General features: G+C 42.6%; 1 protein-coding gene across 9 annotated transcripts in view; it reads left to right on the top strand.

Annotated features, from left to right (window-relative positions):
• Positions 1 to 22137, top strand: part of LOC139083881 (prostate and testis expressed protein 13-like) — a 32333-nt gene extending 10196 nt beyond the window's left edge. For 4 of the 9 annotated variants that reach the window (XR_011540944.1, XR_011540942.1, XR_011540943.1 and 1 more), the window contains 4 exons: positions 483 to 17457; positions 17586 to 17609; positions 17981 to 18121; positions 18440 to 22137. Coding sequence is in view for 4 of the 9 variants with exons in the window: in XM_070623395.1 (XP_070479496.1) it covers positions 17394 to 17457; positions 17586 to 17609; positions 17981 to 18121; positions 18440 to 18633 (423 nt within the window). In the remaining 5 variants the exon portion in view is untranslated. Of the gene's footprint in view, positions 1 to 482; positions 17458 to 17585; positions 17610 to 17980; positions 18122 to 18439 lie in introns of those variants that run through there. The other 5 variants (XR_011540941.1, XM_070623394.1, XM_070623395.1 and 2 more) reach the window with 5 other exon arrangements.
• Positions 22138 to 22716: the final 579 nt, after the last annotated feature.

Genomic DNA, 22716 nt, shown 5'->3' with positions numbered 1-22716 from the left:
TCAGATGCTTCAGTTTTTCTCCATCTTTACTGCCACAACTCTAATAGCAGTCCCTGTGATCTCGAGCCTGGACTGCTGCCCCCAGCTCCTCCTCAGTGTTCTCACTGCTTCTCTCAACTCTTCTCCCCACAGCAGTGAAAATAAATCACTTTCTCCTTTTTTCCTCATGAAGCTGCAGCCCTACTCTTCTTTCTTTATTCCTTGAATAAACATGCCTTTTTCTATGTGCCTTTGGACTTTTGCAAACCCTTCTCAACTGCCGTTCCACACTTTACAAATGTTCATCCTTCTTTCTCTTCATGTCGCCATCTTCAGAGCTCTTCTCTGACCACCTTGTCATTTTATATTTTATACCCCAGGACCCTCTTTGGTTTGTTCATAGCACACCTCACACTTTATAATTATTCTTTTACTTGATAACTTGCCTATACATTTGACAAGTGTAGGAACCGTGACTATCCTATTTGTCATTGTTTTCCCAGCTCCCAGGGCAGTGCCTGGTACCTGGAGGGGCTTAGTGAACAAGTGCTGAGTGAACGAAAGCCTTGAGGCAGTGCCTCTGCTCCTCTGTTGAAATGAGCCAGCAAGAAGAGCAGCCTCGTCCTGCGGGGGTCACCACGCTGTCCAGAGCTGGGTGTGCGTGAGAGAAAGCGCTGCAGAGGGACCGGGGCTGCTGCAGGGTCTCCAGGCTGCTGGCGGAGGAGGCTTTCTGATCCAGCTGTCAGCGTTTTCACTTAGGACCTTAATCTTAACTGTGTAATCACACTGTAAATTGGTTATCTTAAAATATGTGATTTGTGGGGGCATGGGGAGTGGGCAAGAACATCAACTTCTTTTTACCTTCCTGTATTATTTAAAATTTAGAACAGCTATCCATGATTTTATAATCAAAAAATTAAATAGAAGTTTAAACATGTTTAAAAATAAGAAATAGAATATGGTTGGGAAATAACGATGCTGCATGGTTAGTTTCTGAACGTGGTTTTCAATGGTCCCAAGAAACCTGGCTTCAAGCATGCGATATCTCGTTGAGCAGAGTCAGACCGAGTCCGACTGCTTTCTTAATTTGCTCTTTTCTTGCTTTTCTTCCTAATCTGTTTTGTGAATTTTCTGTGCCATGATAGCTTCATTTGCTTTTTGTTTTGATTTGCCTTATTCTGGCTTGTGACATTTATCTCAACTCTTATCCGGCTTAATCTTTCTAGCTCCACATTCCCAGGAGACAGGAAAAGCTCAGCTGTTTCCTGCCAGCTCCCTGGAGCTTTGGTCACTACCTGATGGATTTGTCTACACTTAGGTCAAGGGCCTGCTCGATCTAATCAGCTAGGAGTCATGGGGTCTTGTGGTATGGGACCTGGAAGAGGAAGGCTTAGGGAACTCAGCAAGAAGTGGTAGAACCTTGTTGCTAGTTTCCATTCTATGGCTTTTCCTTGTTGCCTTCGCCACTACTGTTTAAACTTGAACATTTTATATGAATGTTTTTCATATATGAAGGCTTTTCTTTTTCGTTTCAAAACCGTTCAAAAATGTACTTTCCAAGTCCATGATATTCTCTACATTATTAAAACTGTATTCAATTATTAAGCAGTCAGCCACTAACATCAAGTCTTCTGCACTCCCACACATAGTCAAATGAGAGCAATGCCAGAAATCCCATTTTGAGCAGTGAGTGGCAGATTTTATGAGATAGAATGCCATACTACAAGGAGATTAGTGCACATCTCACTTTGTGCTATGTGAGCCTCTCATTCATTTATTCAACAAATCCTTCAACCTTGTATGAGGTGCTATGTTGGTTCTGGGAGTAAAAAAGATAATAAGACAATCCAAGCAACCAAGATGCTCAGGAGCCAACATGGGATGTTTTAAATCAATAGTCTGCAATCTTTATTTATTTATTTATTTTTTTGCTGAGGAAAATTTGCCCTGAACTAACATCTGTTTCCAGTCTTCCTCCATTATGTATGTGGGTTGCTGCCACATCATGGCAACTGATGGGTGGTGTAGGTCTGCACCTAGGGACCAAACCTGGGCCACCAAAGTGGAGCATGCTGAACTTAACCACTGGGCCATGGGACTGGCCCTGCAATCATTTTATCCTTTGTAAAACACAATGATGAGTAGCATTCATATCAGGTCATATTTCATGGGGGTATTCAGGGACACTCAACTGTGAGATATAAGTCCTCCCTTCATCTCCCCCTTATGAATGCGTTCCTGTTATAAGAGGAAGTGCTATTTTTATAGATGTGCTCCAGATGGCTAGAGAGCTCACTAGGATTATGACAAGAAGTATCCAAATTACAATGACCTCAAGTACCATCCTACAGATCATGGAAATACTACTCAGGGTTCAGGAATTTTAATTTTTTAAAACTGTGTGGTTGGGGATACTTTGAGCAACACTGTTCTATTGGTTTTTCTTTCATAGCTGAGACCAGGCTGTGATGTTTAACAAAATTTTACCAAAGTTTGCACTATCCAATATCAAATGACAATACATGTTAGTCACCAGCAGCTCCCTATGGGTATTGGTTTTTCGAAATCAGTGCAGTTCTTCATAGTCTTTACTCCAGGGAGGGAGAACAGATGAAGATTTCACACTTCTTCTGAGCTAGTATGATCTTGCAATGTCCTGGGAGCAAACACTTGTGCAAAAAAGACACACTTTCTACCATGGTTTGCACAAAGGGATCTCCACTACAGATTCTAGATAAAGTCTGATGGTCCGAGGAGTCAGGGGGAACACCACTGGATGGCAGCTATGTGGGGCCGAGCTGTAAGGGACACCTCAGTATCCAGTGGTGCATCATGGATAGCCATGGCCAGAAATAGTACCTGCAGTGCTTAACAGCAGTGGCCATGGGCAGGAATCTCCTGTGCCTGGAGTTGGGGAGGAGGAGGGAAAGATAGAGACAGTCTGGGGCCCAGCAGAGCTGTACAGAGTGGGCAACTGACTCAAGCTGAGTTGTTCAGTATCCTTGCCAAGGAATTCAAAATAGGACTATATTCCAGAGTGGGCTGGCTGCTTTCTAGGGCTAAGGAGATATAAACAGGAGCTCTTGATGATGGCCATTTTTCAAAAGGCAGATGAAGGGGCAGAGAGAGCTCATCTAAAGCCAGAGAAAAGAAAAATGTATATTCACGAAAAGAGAAGATAGGGGGTATTTGGGTGTTTGTGTTAAAGTTTGTTGCTGTGTTTCTCTAATTGTGCACCATGAGACACCAGAGTGTTCTTAGAATAAATTCTCCCTTTTGTTTAAGCTTGTTTGATTCCTATTAGTGATACTTGGAAACAATAGAATCCTAATTAATATTCACACATTGATTGCAAAACTGCCAGCCAAATGGTGTGATGGAATACAGGTTGATGGCTGTAAGAGGGAAGTTACTGACATCCTGGAAGTGACTTGCTGTGTGAGATTGGACATAATCAGTCACGTGTATGCACATCGGTATGTATTGACCAGGTTTATCAGGCCCCCAAACCTATGTCAGAAAGGGGGAGGAAGAGTGGGGTTTGAAAGACAGCTTATAAACTCACAAGTCAAGACATATGGGATTTTGTTAAGGAAGTAGATTCTCATCTAGAGAAAGAAGGACGGTCCATGGCACTTAGGTCTGGGTTGAGTCTTGGATGGGGAGCACCTGTTGTTCCAGTAGAGTTCCTTGGGGCCTCAGCTAACATCCTGAGGCAGGCAATAGGGCCAGGTTTCTGCCTTTGGTTCTTGCCACAAAATACTGAAAACTTAGTGTTTCCAGGGGCTATAGCACCGTTGCTAAGGTGTCATGAGTGACAGGGAAAAGAATGAGGTAACCAAATATATTCAGATTACGTGTGTGTAGATGTGAGTATGGAAATAATATCATTAAGAAGAACAGCTAACGTCTCCGGAGAATTTCTGACGTTCCAGGCTCTGTAGCAAGCTTTTCAGAGATATTACTTAATTCTTATCACAGTCCTAAAATACTATTATTCTCTCTATTTTATTGATGAAGAAATTGGAGCACAGAGGCCACACATCCACTGAGGGAGGAGTTAGAGTTGAAGCCAGGAAGTTTGCCTCAAAAACTCACTTTTGTGTCTTCCACCCTCACTGTGCTCCTTTCTGCTATACGTGTTTACAAAGTCTCTTAGATCAGGGCCTCAAACGCAAACGCCAAGATATAATGTGAATTAAGTTAAGTTAGTTGTGTCTGGGAGAAAATATGGAGCACTAGAGGCTGTGAGAAACTGGATGACCCCTGACTGTCTGAAAGGCCGGCAGTGTTGAGCTCTGGTGATCACAGCCATGTGGTCGTTCAGGTTCAGTCCTGACAAATCCTTTGATGATTAAAAATACCACAAAGTAGTTTTTAATGTGGGTTCAAAAATATCCACAAATCTACATATTTATGTGAATTCTTCTGGTATTTAATGTTGCATAATTTTTTTAAAAAATCACTGTGCCATGCAGGCCTAACAAAGCACATCTGGTAGCAAAATGTGTAAACAGTATTGACCTCTGTTTTCAGTCACTAAGCTAAAAAACCCCCCAAAAACCAGTGCTTGGGACTTCTCCTTTCTTAGTCATGGAACCCCCAGATTTGTCCTGTGTACAGACCACACTGTGGTGCCCTGGCTCTGTGTCTCGTGAATTTGTAATCTGGGTTTTATTTTCGCCTCAGGCAACATTCCCAGGAAACATGGGCCATTTTCCTTTGCTGAATGGACCTCCTCTTAGCCCTGGCTGGCTGGGTCCTCCATTCAGCCCAGTGGCTCAGCAGTTTCTCCCCCATCCCTCTTGCAAATCCTACCACAATCTGTGCCTTTGGAGCCCCTTGGCGTACCACAGCAGGCCTTAAGGCATGCCCACTGACCTTTAACTCAGTGTCCACCCCGTACACGCACAAAGGTGGCTTTAGGAAAGCTATCCTTGAGGTCTCCTTTTGCTGCCTGTGCTTTACCAACATGGTCACCACGAGAAACCTCTACCTCAGACTCACAGAGGACATGTGTGAGGGGACCGCCTTCCAAAGTCCCGGTCAGGGAATAGGGCAAGATTTCCCTCTGCCAAGCTGTCAAATTCCCACTCCCAGAGCCCAACAGGGGCAAATGAGATGTTTGTTCTGTCCCCTGCCCACTTTGACTTTCTCCTAGAGCTAAATAGTGGAGGGCATTTATTTTTCCTTCCTCTGAATCACACACATAGTTCTACAATGAGTCGACCTGGACATCACAGTCTTGTGGGGCATTCACTCTATACCATGAAAGAATTTTCTCTGAGTTCCCCAGTTCTAGTTGTTGACTCATTAAAGGAAAAGCTAAAGAGAGTTGCAAATCCCTTTTCTTTTTTTTCCAAAACAATTATCTGGCTTCCAAGGCTATTGTCTTTTCTGTAATCTGATTTTGAATGTCAATCTTTGAATATTATCTTCTGACATTTTTTAACTCTCCTTGTGAAACAAATCTCAGTTCACCCTCGGACAATGAAGCTGGCTGCTGCAGGGGCCACAAGTAAAAAGTAAAATAAATTTTATTCTTTTTTTATACTTTTCCACCATCTCAGAAGCCTCAGGACCTGTGTGCAGGACCTTGGTTGCTAGGCCAATAACTCTGTACCTTAGCCCCTATTAAGAAAGCTAAGCTTGAGCCTAGGATGTCACCTCCAAGCCTTATGTATTCTCCCCCATTACAGTGAAATGTTTCTTAACAGTGAGAGATTATCAGAGCTCTTCTTCAAAAATCTAAATTTCAGTAATGATGTTTTACTGTGCAAATCATCAGCCAGCACCTTCTCCAGTGCTGTGTTATGCGGCCCCCTTTCCTCTGCCTATGTAACCATTTCTCTAACCTCAATAACTAGGCAAAGAATTTTTTTTTTATTGAGTTAATGATAGGTTACAATCTTGTGAAATTTCAGTTGTACATTAATGTTTGTCATTCGTGTTGTAGGTGCACCACTTGACCCTTTGTGCCCACCCCACCTTTCCCCTGGTATCCACTAAACTGTTCTTAGTCCATAATTTTAAACTCCTCATATGAGTGGAGTCATACAGAGATTATCCTTCTCTAACTGGCTTATTTCACTTAACATAATTCCCTCAAGGTCCATCCATGTTATTGCAAATGGAATGATTTTGTTCTGTTTTACAGCTGAGTAGTATTCCATTGTATATATGTACCACATCTTCTTTATCCATTCGTCTGTTGATGGGCACTTAGGTTGCTTCCATGTCTTGGCTATTGTAAATAATGCTGCAATGAACATTGGGGTGCATAGGACTTTTGGGATTGCTGACTTCAAGCTCTTTGGATAAATACCCAGTAGTAGGATGGGTGGATCGTATGGTAGTTCTATTTTTAATTTTTTGAGGAATCTCCATACTATTTTCCATAGTGGCTGCACCAGTTTGCATTCCCACCAGCAGTGTATGAGGGTTCCTTTTTCTCCACAACCTCTCCAACGTTTGTTACTATTAGTTTTATATATTTTTGTCATTCTAATGGGTGTAAGGTGATATCTTAGTGTAGTTTTGATTTGCATTTCCCTGATGATCAGCGATGATGAGCATCTTTTCATGTGCCTATTGGCCATCAGTATATCTTCTTTGGAGAAATGTCTGTTCATGTCTCCAGCCCATTTTTTGATTAGGTTGTTTGATGTTTTGTTGTTGAGTTGCGAGAGTTCTTTATATATTAAGGATATTAAGCCTTTGTCAGATATATGACTTGCAAATATTTTTTCCCAGTTAGTGGGTTGTTTTTTTGTTTCAGTCCTGTTTTCATTTGCCTTGAAGAAGCTCTTTAGTCTGATGAAGTCCCATTTGTTTATTCTTTCTATTGTTTCCCTTCTCTGAGAAGGCATGGTGTCTGAAAAGATCCTTTTAATACTGATGTCAAAGAGTGTACTGCCTACGTTTTCTTCCAGAAGCCTTATGGTTTCAGGTCTCACCTTTAGGTCTTTGATCCATTTTGAGTTTATTTTGGTGAATGGTGAAAAAGAATGGTCAATTTTCATTCTTTTACATGTGGCTTCCCAGTTTTCCCAGCACCATTTGTTGAAAAGACTTTCTTTCCTCCATTGTATGCCCTCAGCTCCTTCGTCAAAGATAAGCTGTCCATAGATGTGTGGTTTTATTTCTGGGCTTTCAATTCTGTTCCATTGACCTGTGCACCTGTTTTTGTACCAGTATCATGCTGTTTTGATTACTGTAGCTTTGTAGTATGTTTTGAAGTCAGGGATTGTGATGCCTCCCGTTTTGTTCTTTTTTCTCAGGATTGCTTTAGAAATTCGGGGTCTTTTGTTGCCCCATATGAATTTTAGGATTCTTTGTTCTAATTCTGTAAAGAATGTCATTGGGATTCTGATTGGGATGACGTTGAATCTGTAGATTGCTTTAGGTAGAACGGACACTTTAACTATGTTTATTCTTCCAATCCATGTACATGGAATGTCTTTCCATCTCCTTATGTCGTCATCCAATTCTCTCAGAAAGGCCTTGTAATTTTCATTATATAAATCCTTCACTTCCTTAGTTAAATTTACTCCAAGGTATTTTATTCTTTTTGTTGTGATTGTGAATGGTATTGTGTTCTTGAGTTCTTTTACTATTAGTTCATTATTGGAGTATGGAAATGCTACTGATTTATGCAAATTGATTTTATACCCTGCAACTTTGCTGTAGCTGTTGATTACTTCTAAGAGTTTTCCAATGGATTCTTTGCGGTTTTCTATATATAAGATCATGTCGTCTGCAAACAGCGAGAGTTTCACTTCTTCCCTCCCTATTTGGATTCCTTTTATTCCTTTCTCTTGCCTGATTGCTCTGGCCAGGACCTCCAGTACTATGTTAAATAAGAGTGGTGATAGAGGGCATCCTTGTCTCGTTCCTGTTTTCAGGGGGATGGCGTTCAGTTTTTGCCCATTGAGTATGATGTTGGCTATGGGTTTGTCATATATGGCCTTTATTATGTTGAGGTAGTTTCCTTCTATGCCCATTTTGTTCAGAGTTTTTATCATAAATGACTGTTGGATCTTGTCAAATGCCTTCTCTGCATCTATTGAGGTGATCATGTGGTGTTTATTCCTCAGTTTGTTGATGTGGTGTATCACGTTGATTGGTTTGCAGATGTTGAACCATCCCTGTGTCCCTGGTATGAATCCCACCTGATCATGATGTATGATCCTTTTGATGAATTGCTGAATTCTGATTGCCAAGATTTTGTTTAGATTTTTTGCATCTATGTTCATCAGTGATATTGGCCTGTAGTTCTCTTTTTTCATGGTGTCCTTGTCTGGTTTTGGTATCAGTGTGATGTTGGCCTCATAGAATGTGTTAGGAAGTGTTCCATCTTCCCTAATTTTTTGGAATAGCTTGAAAAGGATAGGTATTAAATCCTCTCTGAAAGTTTGGTAGAGTTCCCCAGGAAAGCCATCTGGTCCTGGGGTTTTATTCTTTGGGATGTTTCTGATGGCTGTTTCCATCTCTTTCCTTGTGATTGGTCTGTTCAAATTGTCTGCCTCTTCTTGAGTGAGCTTTGGGAGATTGTAGGAGTCCAAGAATTTATACATTTCCTCTAGGTTATCCATTCTGTTAGCATATAGTTTTTTGTAGTATTCTCTTATAATCTGTTGTATTTCTGCAGAGTCTGTTGTTATTTCTCCTCGCTCATTTCTGATTTTGTTTATTTGAGCTTTCTCCCCTTTTTTCTTTGTAAGACTGGCTAGTGGTTTGTCAATTTTATTTATCTTCTCAAAAAACCAGCTCTTTGTTTCATTGATCCTTTCTACTGCCTTTTTCATTTGAATAGTATTTATTTCTGCTCTGATTTTTATTATTTCCCTCCTTCTTCTGACTTTGGGCTTTATTTGTTTTTTTTTCTCTAGTTCAGTTAGGTGTACTTTAAGGTTGCTTATTTGGGATTTTTCTTGTCTGTTAAGATGTGCCTGTATTGTAATGAATTTTCCTCTTAATACAGCTTTTGCTGCATCCCATATGAGTTGGTATGGCATGCTATCATTTTCATTTGTTTCCAGGTATTTTTTGATTTCTTCTTTAATTTCTTCAATGATCCATTGCTTGTTCAGTAGTGTGTTGTTTAGTCTCCACATCTTTGTGCCTTTCTCAGCTTTTTTCTTGTAATTAATTTCTAGCCTTATAGCACTATGATTGGAGAAGATGCTTGTTATTATTTCAATTTTTTTTAAATTTGTAGAGGCTTGCCTTGTTTCCCAACATATGGTCTATCCTTGAGAATGTTCCATGTGCACTTGAGAAGAATGTGTAGTCAGCTCTTTTAGGGTGAAGTGATCTATATATGTCTATTAAGTCCAATTGTTTTAGTTTTTCATTTAGTTCCACTATATCCTTGTTGATTTTCTGTCTGGATGATCTGTCAATTGATGTGAGTAGGGTGTTGAAGTCCCCTACTATTATTGTGTTGTTTTTAACATCTTCCTTTAGGTCTGTTAATAGTTGCTTTATGAATCTTGGTGCTCCTGTGTTGGGTGCATAGATATTTATAAGCGTTATTTCTTCTTGATGAAGTGTCCCTTTGATCATTATATATTGTCCCTCTGTGTCTCTCTTTACCTGTCTTATTTTGAAATCCACTTGGTCTGATATAAGAATTAGGCAAAGAATTTTTTTTCTCTGTCTGATAGGCGGTCAGAAATTAAACACGTTAATCTCTGCTACTGTGTATAAGGCCAAATATTATTCCAGGGCTATTAAACGGTTGTCAACAGCTGCTCTGAAATCACAGACAGTGTCTAATCCAGGTCTCAGAGGCTCCGCCTCACTCCTGGCTGCCTCACTGCCCCTCTGAACACCTTCAACACGTCAATGGCTTGATCCAGGAGCAATTCAAACAACTCCTCTCCAGGTTCTGTGTCTGTGCTTCTTGGAAACCCCTCTTTAGAGGGCTTCTCTTGTAAGTTTATTTGAGAGTAAAGAGGATTTGCATTATATTCACTTCCATGCCAGTTAAATGCGGTAGTTGATGCTCCATGTTAGTTTTCACTCCATCAGAACCTTTGTTCAATTGGATCTTGGGTACTTCCTGGAATTCTGTGGCTATGGCTTTCAATATACTAATTATACTCATAAGCATCTGATGAACATTTTCTTGTAGTAGACAGTATTCTAAACTACATGCATCATCACATTTCATTGTCACAAAATCCTTTGAGGTTAGTATAATTATTTTTTAAAATTATTAGTCTGAGTATGTACTATAACTGTTTCTCTTATCAGGAAAGGAAGGCAGAAGTTAACCAACTTGGGCATCATCACATCATTAGTAAGAGGCAGATCTGGGATTTGAAGCCAGGTGATCTGAAGTGCCATGCTCAACTGATAAGATGCTGCTGTCATGTTCAGGGCTCAGTGGAGGAAAAGTGGGAGGGCCACACTTCTACTGCCCCATTTGTTTATTCCTAGTAATACCACAATAAAGGGTTGTGTGGATGTTTACAGAGTTTGAGAATGATTCAATTAATAAGAGAAACAAAAATTTTAAACTATACACAAAATATGCCTATTCCCGTGGTTCAAGGGATGTAAAACGAACACAAAACAAAAGAAAATGTATGACGGGTGCTGTCCTCATGGGCACAACACAGTTTCTGCCTAGGGTTGTCTGTCCTCAAGTTCATGCCTCTGTCTTAAATCCTCCATAGTGTAAATCAACACTATCCTTTAGAAAAGGTACCCTCAGGTGCCCTGCTTCCTGCTTTCAGGAATAGACTCATTTTCTCCCCACTAGTGTGTATTCTGACATATAAAAGTCCACAGACCATTTCCCCCAAAGTGAATTATTCAAGCAGGCATAGAGATTGTATTTAAGGAAAAGATGCTCTATAATCTAGAGGAGAACAATAGGAACAATCTGTGGTCCAAAGGTCTTCACCACTGGCATACCATTCAAAAGGGGTTTGGGTGTTTGCGCCCACCAAACAGTCCTGGATGGTGTTGCTAGGTCAAACCCCCTCCCCTTTAAGATCACTCATCAGCATGAGGTATATATATCCTCCTCAATCTTCTTGGTCACTCAACAGGAAAATAATGGTATGCATACACCTGAATACACACACACACACACACACACACAAGCTTACCACTCTCCAAAAAATTGATTCTCAGCGACAACACAGTCAGTTTAGATCATAATTAGGAAGGGAAACATTTCTCTAAATATCTGCACAAACTTATGCCAACTGTAAGAACAGCATTTCACCTTATTGTGCAGAATGATCGAAAGCCCTGCTTTTTTTATTCTCCTTCCAAACCGTGTTCAGTGGCCTCAGAGGTACAGAAAAATGGGGCCATGGATCCTATCTTTTCCAAGCAATAGAGTCTCTGGTGCTTGATTGCCAACCAATGGCTGCACAAAGACCTGCCTGAAATTCTGAAACTGTCATTTTTCAAACCCCATTTTAAGGCTGGATATTCACTATTCTCTTTGAAAGAAGGGAGGCAGCAAGATGGCTCATCATTCTCACATTGCAAATCAGAAAGATAGGTATAGGACCTGATCTTCCAGGTACTTAAAAATTTGTGACTCAACAGCACAATGGTTATCAAACCATCTTACCTTTGTTATGCAACCAAAACCTTCAAAGACAGCTGCCTCAAATTTGTGGAACTTGGCTGTCCAAAGAGTAAGCCATTTTGAATCTTAAATAGTCTTGTGACCTAGGATAGAACATGTTTGTAATAACAAGAGCAATTTGTGGTCCAAAAGTCCTCCCCTTTAGCTGCCAGGCAAGCAGAGGAGAAGAAGCCATCATTAAGTTAACCCTTGCTGCACCCTGGTTTCAGTGGGAAGAGGCATATTATCCATTAGAGAAAAAAGGCCGTGTCAAGCAGAAAAGGTCAGGAAAGTACAGTCAGGGAGGCAAAAAAGAGGTTGCAATATTATCATGAAGTGAGGCCCCAGGAGAGGGAGCAGACAGAAGATGCTATTACAGAGACCATAACCACAGCACTTAAGAATTGTGCCCCTTTGTGATCAGTCATCCTCTGACTTGGACACCGTATTTCAATCACTCATTGTGGGAAGAGCTGAAGAGTTGGATTTTTGTCTTTTCCAAGATAGGGAGACATGACAGAACTCAGGGTCAGGCCTTTGAGAAAGCAAAAGGGGAGAGGAAGAATTGACTCAGCATTCAAAATTCTGGAAACTATGCCTGACTCTGGGCTTGGTCTGGGAATAGAATCATTTCTAACAATCCCGAACCAACACTTTTATGCCTTCTTCTGGAAGAAAACTAATTGTGCCTAGGAGTTTGGCATCTAGAGCCACACTTGGAGATTCCCAGAAAATTCCAAAGAGAGGGGAGGTCTGGAGATGGGGGGCGAGATACAAGGAGAGCATCTCCAGAACACATCAGTAGAGTTCCTGTTAGGGATCTACTCAATCCTTTGGATATTTCTTCAGTCTGGTTACTCTGGGTTGAAGAGCTCCAGATCTCACCCTGTTTCAGTGAATCAGAGCTCAGTTAATTTTCTTGCTGCTCACTCATCTGAGAGAAACCAGTCTGTTCTGAACTGGAGTCCCTGACTTCAAAGGCCATTCTAGAAGACACTGCTCTTGATCTTCCTGCCCACTTGAACACACAAGACAAATCTAAGACTTAGTGACAGTTAACCTTTAGCAGATTACTCCTGCAGCTACCTCTACTCCTTGCCATGCCAGAGCCTCAGTGCAGCCCCTGGCCTGTTGCTCTCTTTGGACGGGTGAACTCTGAGCGTAATCTCTGCTGGCTGAAATACCTGACACCTACTCTGGCTAGGAGGTCTCTGTGGCTCCTGAGAATCCCAAACACCAAAATCTTCCATTATCTTACCTCTGTTATATCCTTGTGCTTTGGCATTGGGGAGCACACATGACAGAGCATTCAGTTCACTTTTGCTTGGGGAAATAGAAATAATGAATCCCACAGAGTTATGTTGCACAGTGGTGGGTCCACCTTTTCCCAGTATAACTTTATAACAAATTTGTGTGAACCTAAGGTCAGTCTTATTACACTCATGAGTGTTACACATGGGTTTTCTTGGGTGGGTGACAATGGGCAGAAGTTACAGCTAGGGGGAAGTATAACTTCCAGTCTCTCTTCTCCAGCCTGACCTGTCAACGTCCCAGCAGTGGGTGGTAGGAAGGGCATGTGATGAGCATCTCCTGTGACTGCAGTCATGGAAATTGGTCAAGAACTGCTTTTGAGGATGGCTTGCAGGAGCCTCCCATCCTATATTCATCACTTCTAAATGTGGTGGGCTACTCTCAGAGCTAGGGACTAGAAGGCAGTAGCTGGGGTGATGGAACCCGGGCTTCAGGGAATGGCCTCCAGGCAAAGCCCTCTTCCCCTTGGAAACTGAGATTCTGGTGACTCAGTCTAGGAAAAGCCTCGGGAGAGGGGGCAAGGAGAAACTTTAGGAGGAGTCCTTGTGAAGAAGTTAGTTGTTGTTATTCCTGGCCTTCCCATAACTGATCTCCTTTTCAACTATGTTAAATGTGTTAAGCTCCTAAGCTGGGCATGTGGTAGGAGTTTAACTAAAGAAAAGTGGCGACTTGGAATCTGTATATGACCCCAAATTCATATTCCTTGTTTCTCTCACTTGTCAGAGATGATCCCTGACCTGATAACTGAGAGGACATGGATCAAAATCTCCCTCTGCTTTTACGTTGTGGTGAAATTTTAATTCAGCACTGTTTCTTATGCATAAAATAAAGACATTGGGCTATATTTCTTCTAGGCCCAACTGTTTTATATTACCCATTTGTAAAATGGTACCTTCAAGCCTGTCCAAAGCTAGAAAGTTTGGAGGGCAGTGAAAGGAGGGTAAATGAGGCTAGGTCAGAGGCTGATTTGGGTTGGGGATGGGGAGGAGGGGGAGGTCAAGGGTTTCTGAGGTGAGATCTAGGCACACTGGGCGATGTTCTGAGGTTGATCCAGGCTGCTAGAGGGACCTTGGGTCTGAGGCAGGGCTAAGTGTCAGGAGAACTAGTTGGCCTGACCCCGTTTTCCCTGCAGGCCTGGGATTGAGGCAGGTTAGACGTTGTGGAGAAGAAACTGTCTTGGAGAAGAAATGGGACTGCACTCCCATCACACACTCCTTTCTCCTGCCTGTACGGAGGGTCTGCTGGAACCCCATAATAAAGGAAGTGTCTGTCTTCTCACCGACTCACCCGGGACCAGATGGTTCCACCCTCAGGTCTCCTCACTGCTGAGCAGGGCCGGGGTAGTGCTTGTTTGAGGTCGGCAGAAGTAGCTGAAGAGGGTATTGCTGAATGCAGGAAACTTTCTCTGGGGGAATTTTTGCGTTTATCTTATTTTCCCTTGCATCCCATGCCCTTGCACTGTCCTCCCGCAGGGGCAAAGTAAACACAACTTTGGGTAGACTACAAAGGAGCCTAATTTGGCCTCAAATCCATTACCTTGCTCTCCTTCTGTAGAGAGAGGGGATGGGTAAATGCTGTGCCTCTGGGCGGAACAGGAGCAGGACAGGACAGAACAGGGTGTCCTCCAACCCTGACTAGGAAAGACCAGCAAGGAATGGAAGGGCCTTGGATAGAAGCCAGATGTGGGGGAGGCAGTGCAGGCTCTGGTCCCCAGGAGAGGCCTCAGGGAGGGCTGGGAACCTTTCTCAGGGCTCAGCTATGTTGGTAGGGAGGAAAGAGCCGGTTGGCCAGTACATCCCCCTCTACCTGTAGGAGGGATAGGTGGTCCAGGTGTCCAAGTCCTGTCTGTGGCCCACACTAAGGTCCTGGGGTGAGAAGGGTAGAGAAGCTAAGCAGCTAGCTGAGGCTTCTGCCTGAGTTGAAGGCAGGCACGGGGTTAGCCTTTTGAAAGAGGTTTATCTGGGGAGCAGCTCCTGAATCTCCTGACGGTTCTGGGCCTCACCTTCTAGGAGCGACAGTGAGGGACAGTGGTGAGGGTGCAAATTCCACAGTAAAAAAGCAGAATATCATATACATCATGTCAACTATGATAGCATTTATTAATGTGAACTTGTGATAAAGGAAATAATATTGTATGGACATATGGCAAAATATTCACATTGTGTTTTCACATTCAGAGGCACAAAGGGAATTTTATTTATTTCTTAAAGAGTTTGGCATATTTCCAAAATTTCTGTTATCTGAGAGTAACATTTAAGTTGCCTGAACAAACACAGGAGAAAGACTCAGGGTGCATGGGGCTTGGGGTTTATGCCCAGATTTTCATCACTGCTTGCCCAGGTCATGGTGCAGGATCATCTTCCCAGGCAGAACGAGGTGTTCTTTGCTTGGAAGCACAAGCTTGGTACTCTTAGCTCAGACCCTCAGGGACTTATTTCCATGGATTGCTGCCTGTCTCGCACGTTCCAAATGCGGGACTCACCAAGATGGTCCCTGTGGGGATTACTTCCTGACCATGGCATGTAAGTCTTAGACCCCAGCCAGGCTTGTGGGACGCCCCCCCTCCACTAGTTTCAGTGGAGTTTGCTGGTGAATGTTGTCTCTGCCAGGCAGAGGAGATTCTTCTTCTTCTTTTTTTTTTTTTTTACTGAAGACAGCCTTTTTCTTACCTGTTCTCCCTATTTTCCCATTGTCATCTGTGATTCGGGGTAGAGCCCAACCCAGAGCTCCAGCCCGGGGACTCTTCCCCAGGTTGAAAGAGAAGGAGACAGTATGGTGTCCTGGAAAGATAATGGCCCACTGACTCAGACAGATGTGCGCCCTGTTCTCTGGGGAAAACTACTCCAACTCTGAGCACCCCTGGTCTTCAACTTAAGATGAGATCAATTATTTATAACCTATGAAGTTGTTCAGAGAATTTGAAGAGATCAAGTGTGTAACAACCCAAAGAATGTTTGACACCAACTAGGATCTTAATATCTGTTCCCTCTCCTTTGCCATTACCCATGTGTGTTACTAAGTCCTAACAACTGTATCAGATATACCTCTGATAGTCCTCTTTTCACTTATGAGGTCACAGAGGCACAGAGAGGTTCAGTGACTTGTTTAAGATCACTCAGAAGGTAGGTAGCACACTTGGGCTTCCATCCCAGGTGTGCAGGGAGTACCCTCCTAGTGAAGGTTATGTGATGGATCATACTAGGGTGAGCATATGTTTGGCTCTGGGAATGAGCAGTCTCAGATAAATGGGCCCCACATTCACTCTCTCCCCATGACAGGGGAATCTGCCATTACCATTGCCTGTCTTCTGTGTCGTGACTACTGACTGCAGGGTTAAGGCCAGGAATTTCATCCTGCAAGCTTTCAAGAAGGGGCTGTCAGTAGAAAGGCACCATTCCCTTGTGCCTCTCAGGATAAACCACACCAACCATGCCATTCCTTTTCCATCAGACGTCTTTGGTTACCTGGTATGTGCAAGGCATCATTCGGTGCTGAAGAGAAAGCAGTGAACACAACACATGAAACTCTTGCACTCCTGGAGCTTTCGTTCTTGTGAGAGGAGAGAGACAAAATAAACATAAATACGGAAAAGCTATGGAATGACAAATCGGGTTAAGTCCTCTGGAGAAAAGTCAGACAGGGAAGGGGCATGAGCAGTGCGGTCAGGGAGTTTTGCACACAGATATAAATATATTGGGAGAAGCTTCCAGATAGGATACCACTTAGTGGAGGCAAGAGAGATGGCACGAATATATGTCACCATCTGGAGGAAGTAAGGTCAAGGCGGGGAACTGTGGGAAACTCATTTCCAGCCCTCTCTACCTCCCCTCCAGTCACCCTTTCTAGTGTCTAATCCAAATATATCTTCCTCTTTTTCCCCATAACACCCAGTGTAAGTCTGTCCCACTGTAATAATTTATGATCTTTGTCTCCCTCGAAAAAATTAATAACTGAGCCTTGAGGGAAACTGAGATCAGCTTCACTTCCTCACCTGTTTTTCCTGGGCTGTCCCATCCATCCTTCAGAGGGATGCTACACTGGGCAGTCAGATCATCTCTGGAGTCTTAGGTTCTGATCCTGGTGACTTACTGTGTGAGGGATGTAGTACCACTGGAGGTCATGCTGAGGCAAGTGCCTGGGATGGTTATGGTACTTGAAAAGGACTGAGCAACTCACTCACAAGTACTCAGTGACCCCAGCTTTGTTATATCTGAAAGACATCTGAAATACAACCGAAGTGAAGAGGTAGCAGGGAGAGCTTCTACACCAATGTTAATTCTTATCTTATGATAGATCTCATAAAATGAAATGAGTGTTTGGGTGGCTTGAATTCTAAGAAGCTGGAGGAATGCAAACACAGACAGGGTGTACCCTCTTCTGGGAATGTTGTAGAGAGGATTCAGTTGGTTTGATCTGAAATTTATGATTCTGTGATTCTAGTGAGATGCCTGAGGGCAGGTGATAGGAATAAATAAAGCTGGAACATCCCACCAGGACCTTCTCAAGAATGGGCTCCAGGATGTTCCGGCTGCTTCTGCTGGGCATATTCACAGCGCTCTTCATGGACGAGGGTAAGGCCTGCGAGGGAGGCGATGATAGGTGGGGAGAAAACATATGGGGAGGAGGGGAGGCTGTTGCTAAACTTGACTCTTGGGACTGCTGTAAAATGGTTCAAGGAGAATTTTTCTTCTCTTCACAGGCAACAGAGTCCTGACATCGAAATGTATGGTGTAGTTGGTTTGCAGTTCTGGGATAAATAATGCCATTATGAGAGGGGATATTCTTGATTTCTTTACACGCTGTCTCTCTGCCCTCCCTCACTCTTCTCGCTCACGGCTGTAGTGTCTCCTGTCTGCCCCCAGGCTTGGGTGAAGTCGCGGGGCGGGGCTGGGGGGGGTCCTTGACTCCTTGAAGGGTCATAGCTATCACCCATTCAAGGAGTAAGGACTCCTAGCAGAAGCTGGGAGGTATGGCAACTTCCTTCTTGTGAGGACTGTGCCACTCAAGTATAAATACTTACAGGTGGGGGCAGCCTTCTGCAGCAGAATCACTTTCCCTAGAGCTCTGCTTTGAAGTTTTCCTTTTTTTCTTTAGGGATTCGATATTGCCATAAATGTGATCTCTATGATGGATACAAATGCCTCAGTTCCATGGGACGTTGCTGGAAGTTTAATGTATTGAATTATGAAAGGGTTTGTACCACAGATCACTTTTACTTTAATGATCGCCTTACAGGTAAGTGGGGGTCAGAGAAAGACATGGAATATTACCAGTGGTACCCACAGTCCCAGGCTTATGGTGTGGGGGGAGACTGGGACCACGGGAGAGGGTGGGGAAAGCGGGATTCTCCATACACAGATGTGGGGTGGAGGCTGTGTGGAAGGCAGATGGCTTTTGCCTGGTCCTGTCTAGAGAGACATAGATGAGATGCAGACACAGCCTTGGGGCTCATTCCAGCCTACAGAAAAATGAGGAGGGTCTGGAAAGAAGTCATTGTTAGGAAGATGGTGCGATTAAGCAAGGTGATCACCTTTCTTTTCTTTTCCTCTTTAGGGAGATATTTCTATCGTTATTCAACTCTATCTTGTAGGGCTTGTGAAGAGGGAATGGTCCAGCTATTCCATGACTTAGTGAGAGAAACGTATTGCTGTAATTCGGGAGACAGGTGTAATGATGGCGACAGCAGTATGGATCTTATACATCCATATCGAAGCAGACCGAAGGAGGACAATCCAGAATCTACTTAAGATTTTAAACCGTCTCTCCCAGTAACCTTTGCCCTTCTGCTACCAATGGCAACATCATCTCACACTTTCTCAGACCTAAGCCCAACTCTCTGTTCCAGCAGATCTACCTATGGAAGCTCTTTCTCTTCCGCATCAGTGCTTCTAATAACAGGAAAGTGTAAAGCCATAGGCCACAAAAACCCCATCACTGCTTTCTGGTTGGATTTGCCTGTCTTTGCTACCTAATACCTATTGGCAATCTTTACCTGCCCTTACGTTCTGATGCTAAACCTGGGCTAAAGTCAGAGTTGTAAAGTTTCTGGAAAGGGGGCAAAGTATTTTTCTGGTAGAGCTTCTGAGAGAAGATCAGGAGAAAGCAGACTAGATAGAAGTAGGAACAACACATCACAGGAGATTTTTAGGAGAAATATTTGGGAGGAGAGTAGACGAAGTATTTGATGGACAGTAGAAAAGGCTCGTGTTAAGTAGGGGCTTGAGAAAGTTAATGTGAAATTAGAAAACTCTAACTTCTGTGAAAGGAATAGTCAATGTACTAGACCTCAGAGTCTTAGTGCCTTCCACCATTTTGGGAAACTGTACCAATCACAGCTACTCCTGACCACATAACCTTAGCTCACCACGTTTCTAATCATCTTATCTTGTTCTCATGGCTAAGGCCAAGTAAATCAGGATAGACACTTGGCTGAGTGTTGGCCAATTAATCTCCTTGCATATAAGAAATACTCTACCACCTAGTCCTCAAAAATATTTATATATTACCTTGCCTTCAATGCACTCTTTGATAGAAAGCTGAATGTTTTTCATCTATTGGCCCAGCTCTGCAACAGATAATGTCAAGGAGAGATAAGAGTTTCAGATCTTCACTGTAGTTTTTCTAACAAAAATAATAAGCTCTGAAATGGCAAAACTTAATCCCCAAATTATTCTTCACTCACTTTAGGTTAAATTTTTTTTTGTCATATTAACCTTCGTATGTGTTAGAATCTAGACACTATTGTATTTGGTTTTTAGTTATATAATTAAATACACATATATAATATTATACTAGGTTTAGTAGTATTCCTTCTAATATCCAGGCTTATGATTGCTTATTACTTTCTGCTGTATTATAGTTGCATAAATAGAACAAAATATTTTAATATACAAATTAATTTTAAATATTTGCAATATATGTGAGCTGGGATAGCCTCCAAATTGTATCATGTTAGGACGGATATTATACTTTAGTAGCTTGAGAAGTAGAAAATATGGTAGATTCTTCCATTCAGGGTTGATTTGTCCATAATTAGTTTATATGGATAGCATGGAGATGCTAGCACAGTCCAATAATGAAATGATTCGTGGGTGAATTACTGCTCTGTGTTAGTGCTTAGAATGGTCCCAAGCAAGAAACTAAGAGGAAAGCTTCAGACTAGAGAAGAGACGCAATGTGGATGGTGAAGAAGTTAACTGGTAGCAGAAAGAGTAGCAGCTAGACACTGAGTGATACAGATGAATGGAGACTGACTTGTAGAGACTGACTCACAATCTTGTAGCTAAGCTTGAAGTGAAGATTCATGAACCACTGTGGCGAAACCCCCAGAGTTTCATCATATCCAGTCTGGCCCTCTAGGTCCAATCTTCTCTAGCCTGTCCCATTATGTTTTCTGTCTTGGATTGCCATGAGATTCTGACTCCTACATTGCCCCATGTTACAATACCCCATCACTCCTAATTTTCTTGGTCCAATTGAAGTACGTCTCTGTTCTTTACATTTTAATAAGAAAACCAAATGGGAAGTAGAGGAAACAGTGAGGGAGGCCAGACCCTGAACAAGTGCAGTAATTCTAGATTCAGGTCCAGAATACTGTTCCAGGGTAAGGAATCCTTGCTTAGGGGTGAACCTAGACTGGCAAAATTGATCAAAGGAGGAAAACCAACTGTATGGAACTATAAACATGTAGGATTATTAATATTAGGAAAAAAGGATTTCTTTTGCATAAGTGCAAAATCCTAGAAATCCAGTAGAAATGTGTTCATTATTGACAAAATATCAGAAAACCACATCTCAAAACTTTTGTTCAGTTTGCAAATTTTGTACAAGTCATGGTTGGATGGAATATCAGGTGGCTGGCTCCATAATCTCAGTGTACTCTCTCTGGAGGCATTATATGATCTGGGGCTTACTATTTGACCTCATGTTTTTTATGGACTGGCCTCTAAAACAACTGCTGAATGTTTCAAAATGTGCCTTGTGTGTATTCCACACATATGTGTGGATTGCCTGATTTATGCTGTATTGGTGCTGCTAATGGTGACAAAGAAAAACTGGATAAACAAAAATTAATTGTATTCTTTTACGATTTCAGTATATGTTTAGTTGTAGTTCTATTGCAGACTCATTGGGGCAGACTGCTCACTGGCCCTCAGACAGAGGAAACAGCCCCCAGGAAGGACACTGTGAACCACGACTGGGAAGAGGCTGTGAGTCAGGAAGCTGCAGCTGCCTGCCTTAGGGTTCTTGGGTTGGCTTTAAAGCTTTGCTTAAGACTTTTAAAGTAGGACTGCGGTCTTTCAGTTGGGAACAAATTGGAGGGAGCTGTGTAATTTATGAACCTCCACAAATTGTCTTATAAAAAAGGCAGAACAATGAGGATTACAAAAGGAAAGTGCCATAGAAAAAATCGGGTCCACTAGGGTGGCCTCAGCCCTTGAGGATCTCAGAAATATAGAAATATGCCACTAGAATTCCTTCCGTAAAAATAGAGCTCCGTCCTGAGGAAGAAAGCAACCATTGGTAGAGATGAAATTGAGCAGAGTAGAAAGACTAAGGGTACAGGAGAAAGTTCAAATATTGGTTGGGGAGGGGAGAAGCGGTAGGAAATCTTGGAAATCACTACAGAGGTTGCTATATAGAGATGAAAAACATTTTTAGCTACTTCTGTTTCAGTACCTTCAAGAGATGGAGCTAGGAAAGCTCTCCTGGTCCACTTCCATTCCCAACACAGGAATCTCCTTAAGCACTGGAAGAACACTTTTTTTTTCTTTTTGAGGAAGATTAGCCCTGAGCTAACTGCTGCCGATCCTCCTCTTTTTGCTGAGGAAGACTGGCCCTGAACTAACATCCATGCCCATCTTCCTCTACTTTATATGTGGGATGCCTACCACAGCATGGCGTGCCAAGCGGTGCCGTGTCCACACCCGGGATCCGAACTGGTGAACCCTGGGCTGCTGAGAAGAGGAACGTGCGACCTTAACCGCTGCACCGCTGGGCCGGCCCCAAAAGAACACATTTAATTTAAACATGTATGACATAAGAGGACTGCAGATGAACCCATATGCTAATGTTGTAGGAAAAGTGAACTGAATACCATACTGATAGAAAATGAAAGAATACCACAAAAATATGGCTTCAAAATAGATAGAAACTCAATGTGACATTTTAAAGGGAACTAAAAGAAATGAGAGAAATGATAGAAACTATGAAAAAGCAGCATAGATCAAAATAAAAACCATTCAGCTTGCTTTTTTCCTTCCTTCTCTAAGAATTTAGTCTAAAAGCCATTTTGGCTGAGTGAGGTAGGTCTCCATGAAGGAGGTTACTGGGTATAGGCCCAGCATAGGGTATTGGAAGCCCAAGTGAGGTGAAGACAACATCCACGCACCTTGGTGCAGATTGTCAGAGTCTGACTATGGTGAGGAAGGTGTCTGTGCAGAGTGAGGTAGTGGTAGAAGTGGATGAGCATGGGTTGATGATGACTGAGTGGACTGAGGAGGGTGACACACGGTCTAGTGTTGGTTTTAGAGTCGAAGCAGTGTGAGGAGGGCAACTTATGTGGAGGAAAGCAGTGGCAGCTTGATGAGAAGTATTGGAATTCAAATGGGGTGAGTGGTGACCCAGAAAAGAATTCGAAGACTGTGATGTGAAGAGGGTGTTTGCACGTGGGAATAGCAATGGCAGTGGCCTGAAGTGGGATGTTGGACCCCAAGTGGGGCAAGTTGGTGGCAATGGGAATTTGGTTATGTACGGAGGGGACTGAAAAAATAAGAAATGTATTGAGTATAATAGGAGCCCAAATTCTAATTATTGTGGAAGGGACTTAT

Source organism: Equus przewalskii, chromosome 6 (assembly GCF_037783145.1).
Source record: "Equus przewalskii isolate Varuska chromosome 6, EquPr2, whole genome shotgun sequence".
In the NCBI taxonomy this organism is placed as follows: Eukaryota; Metazoa; Chordata; class Mammalia; order Perissodactyla; family Equidae; genus Equus; species Equus przewalskii.
This window is presented reverse-complemented; position numbering and strand designations above follow the sequence as displayed.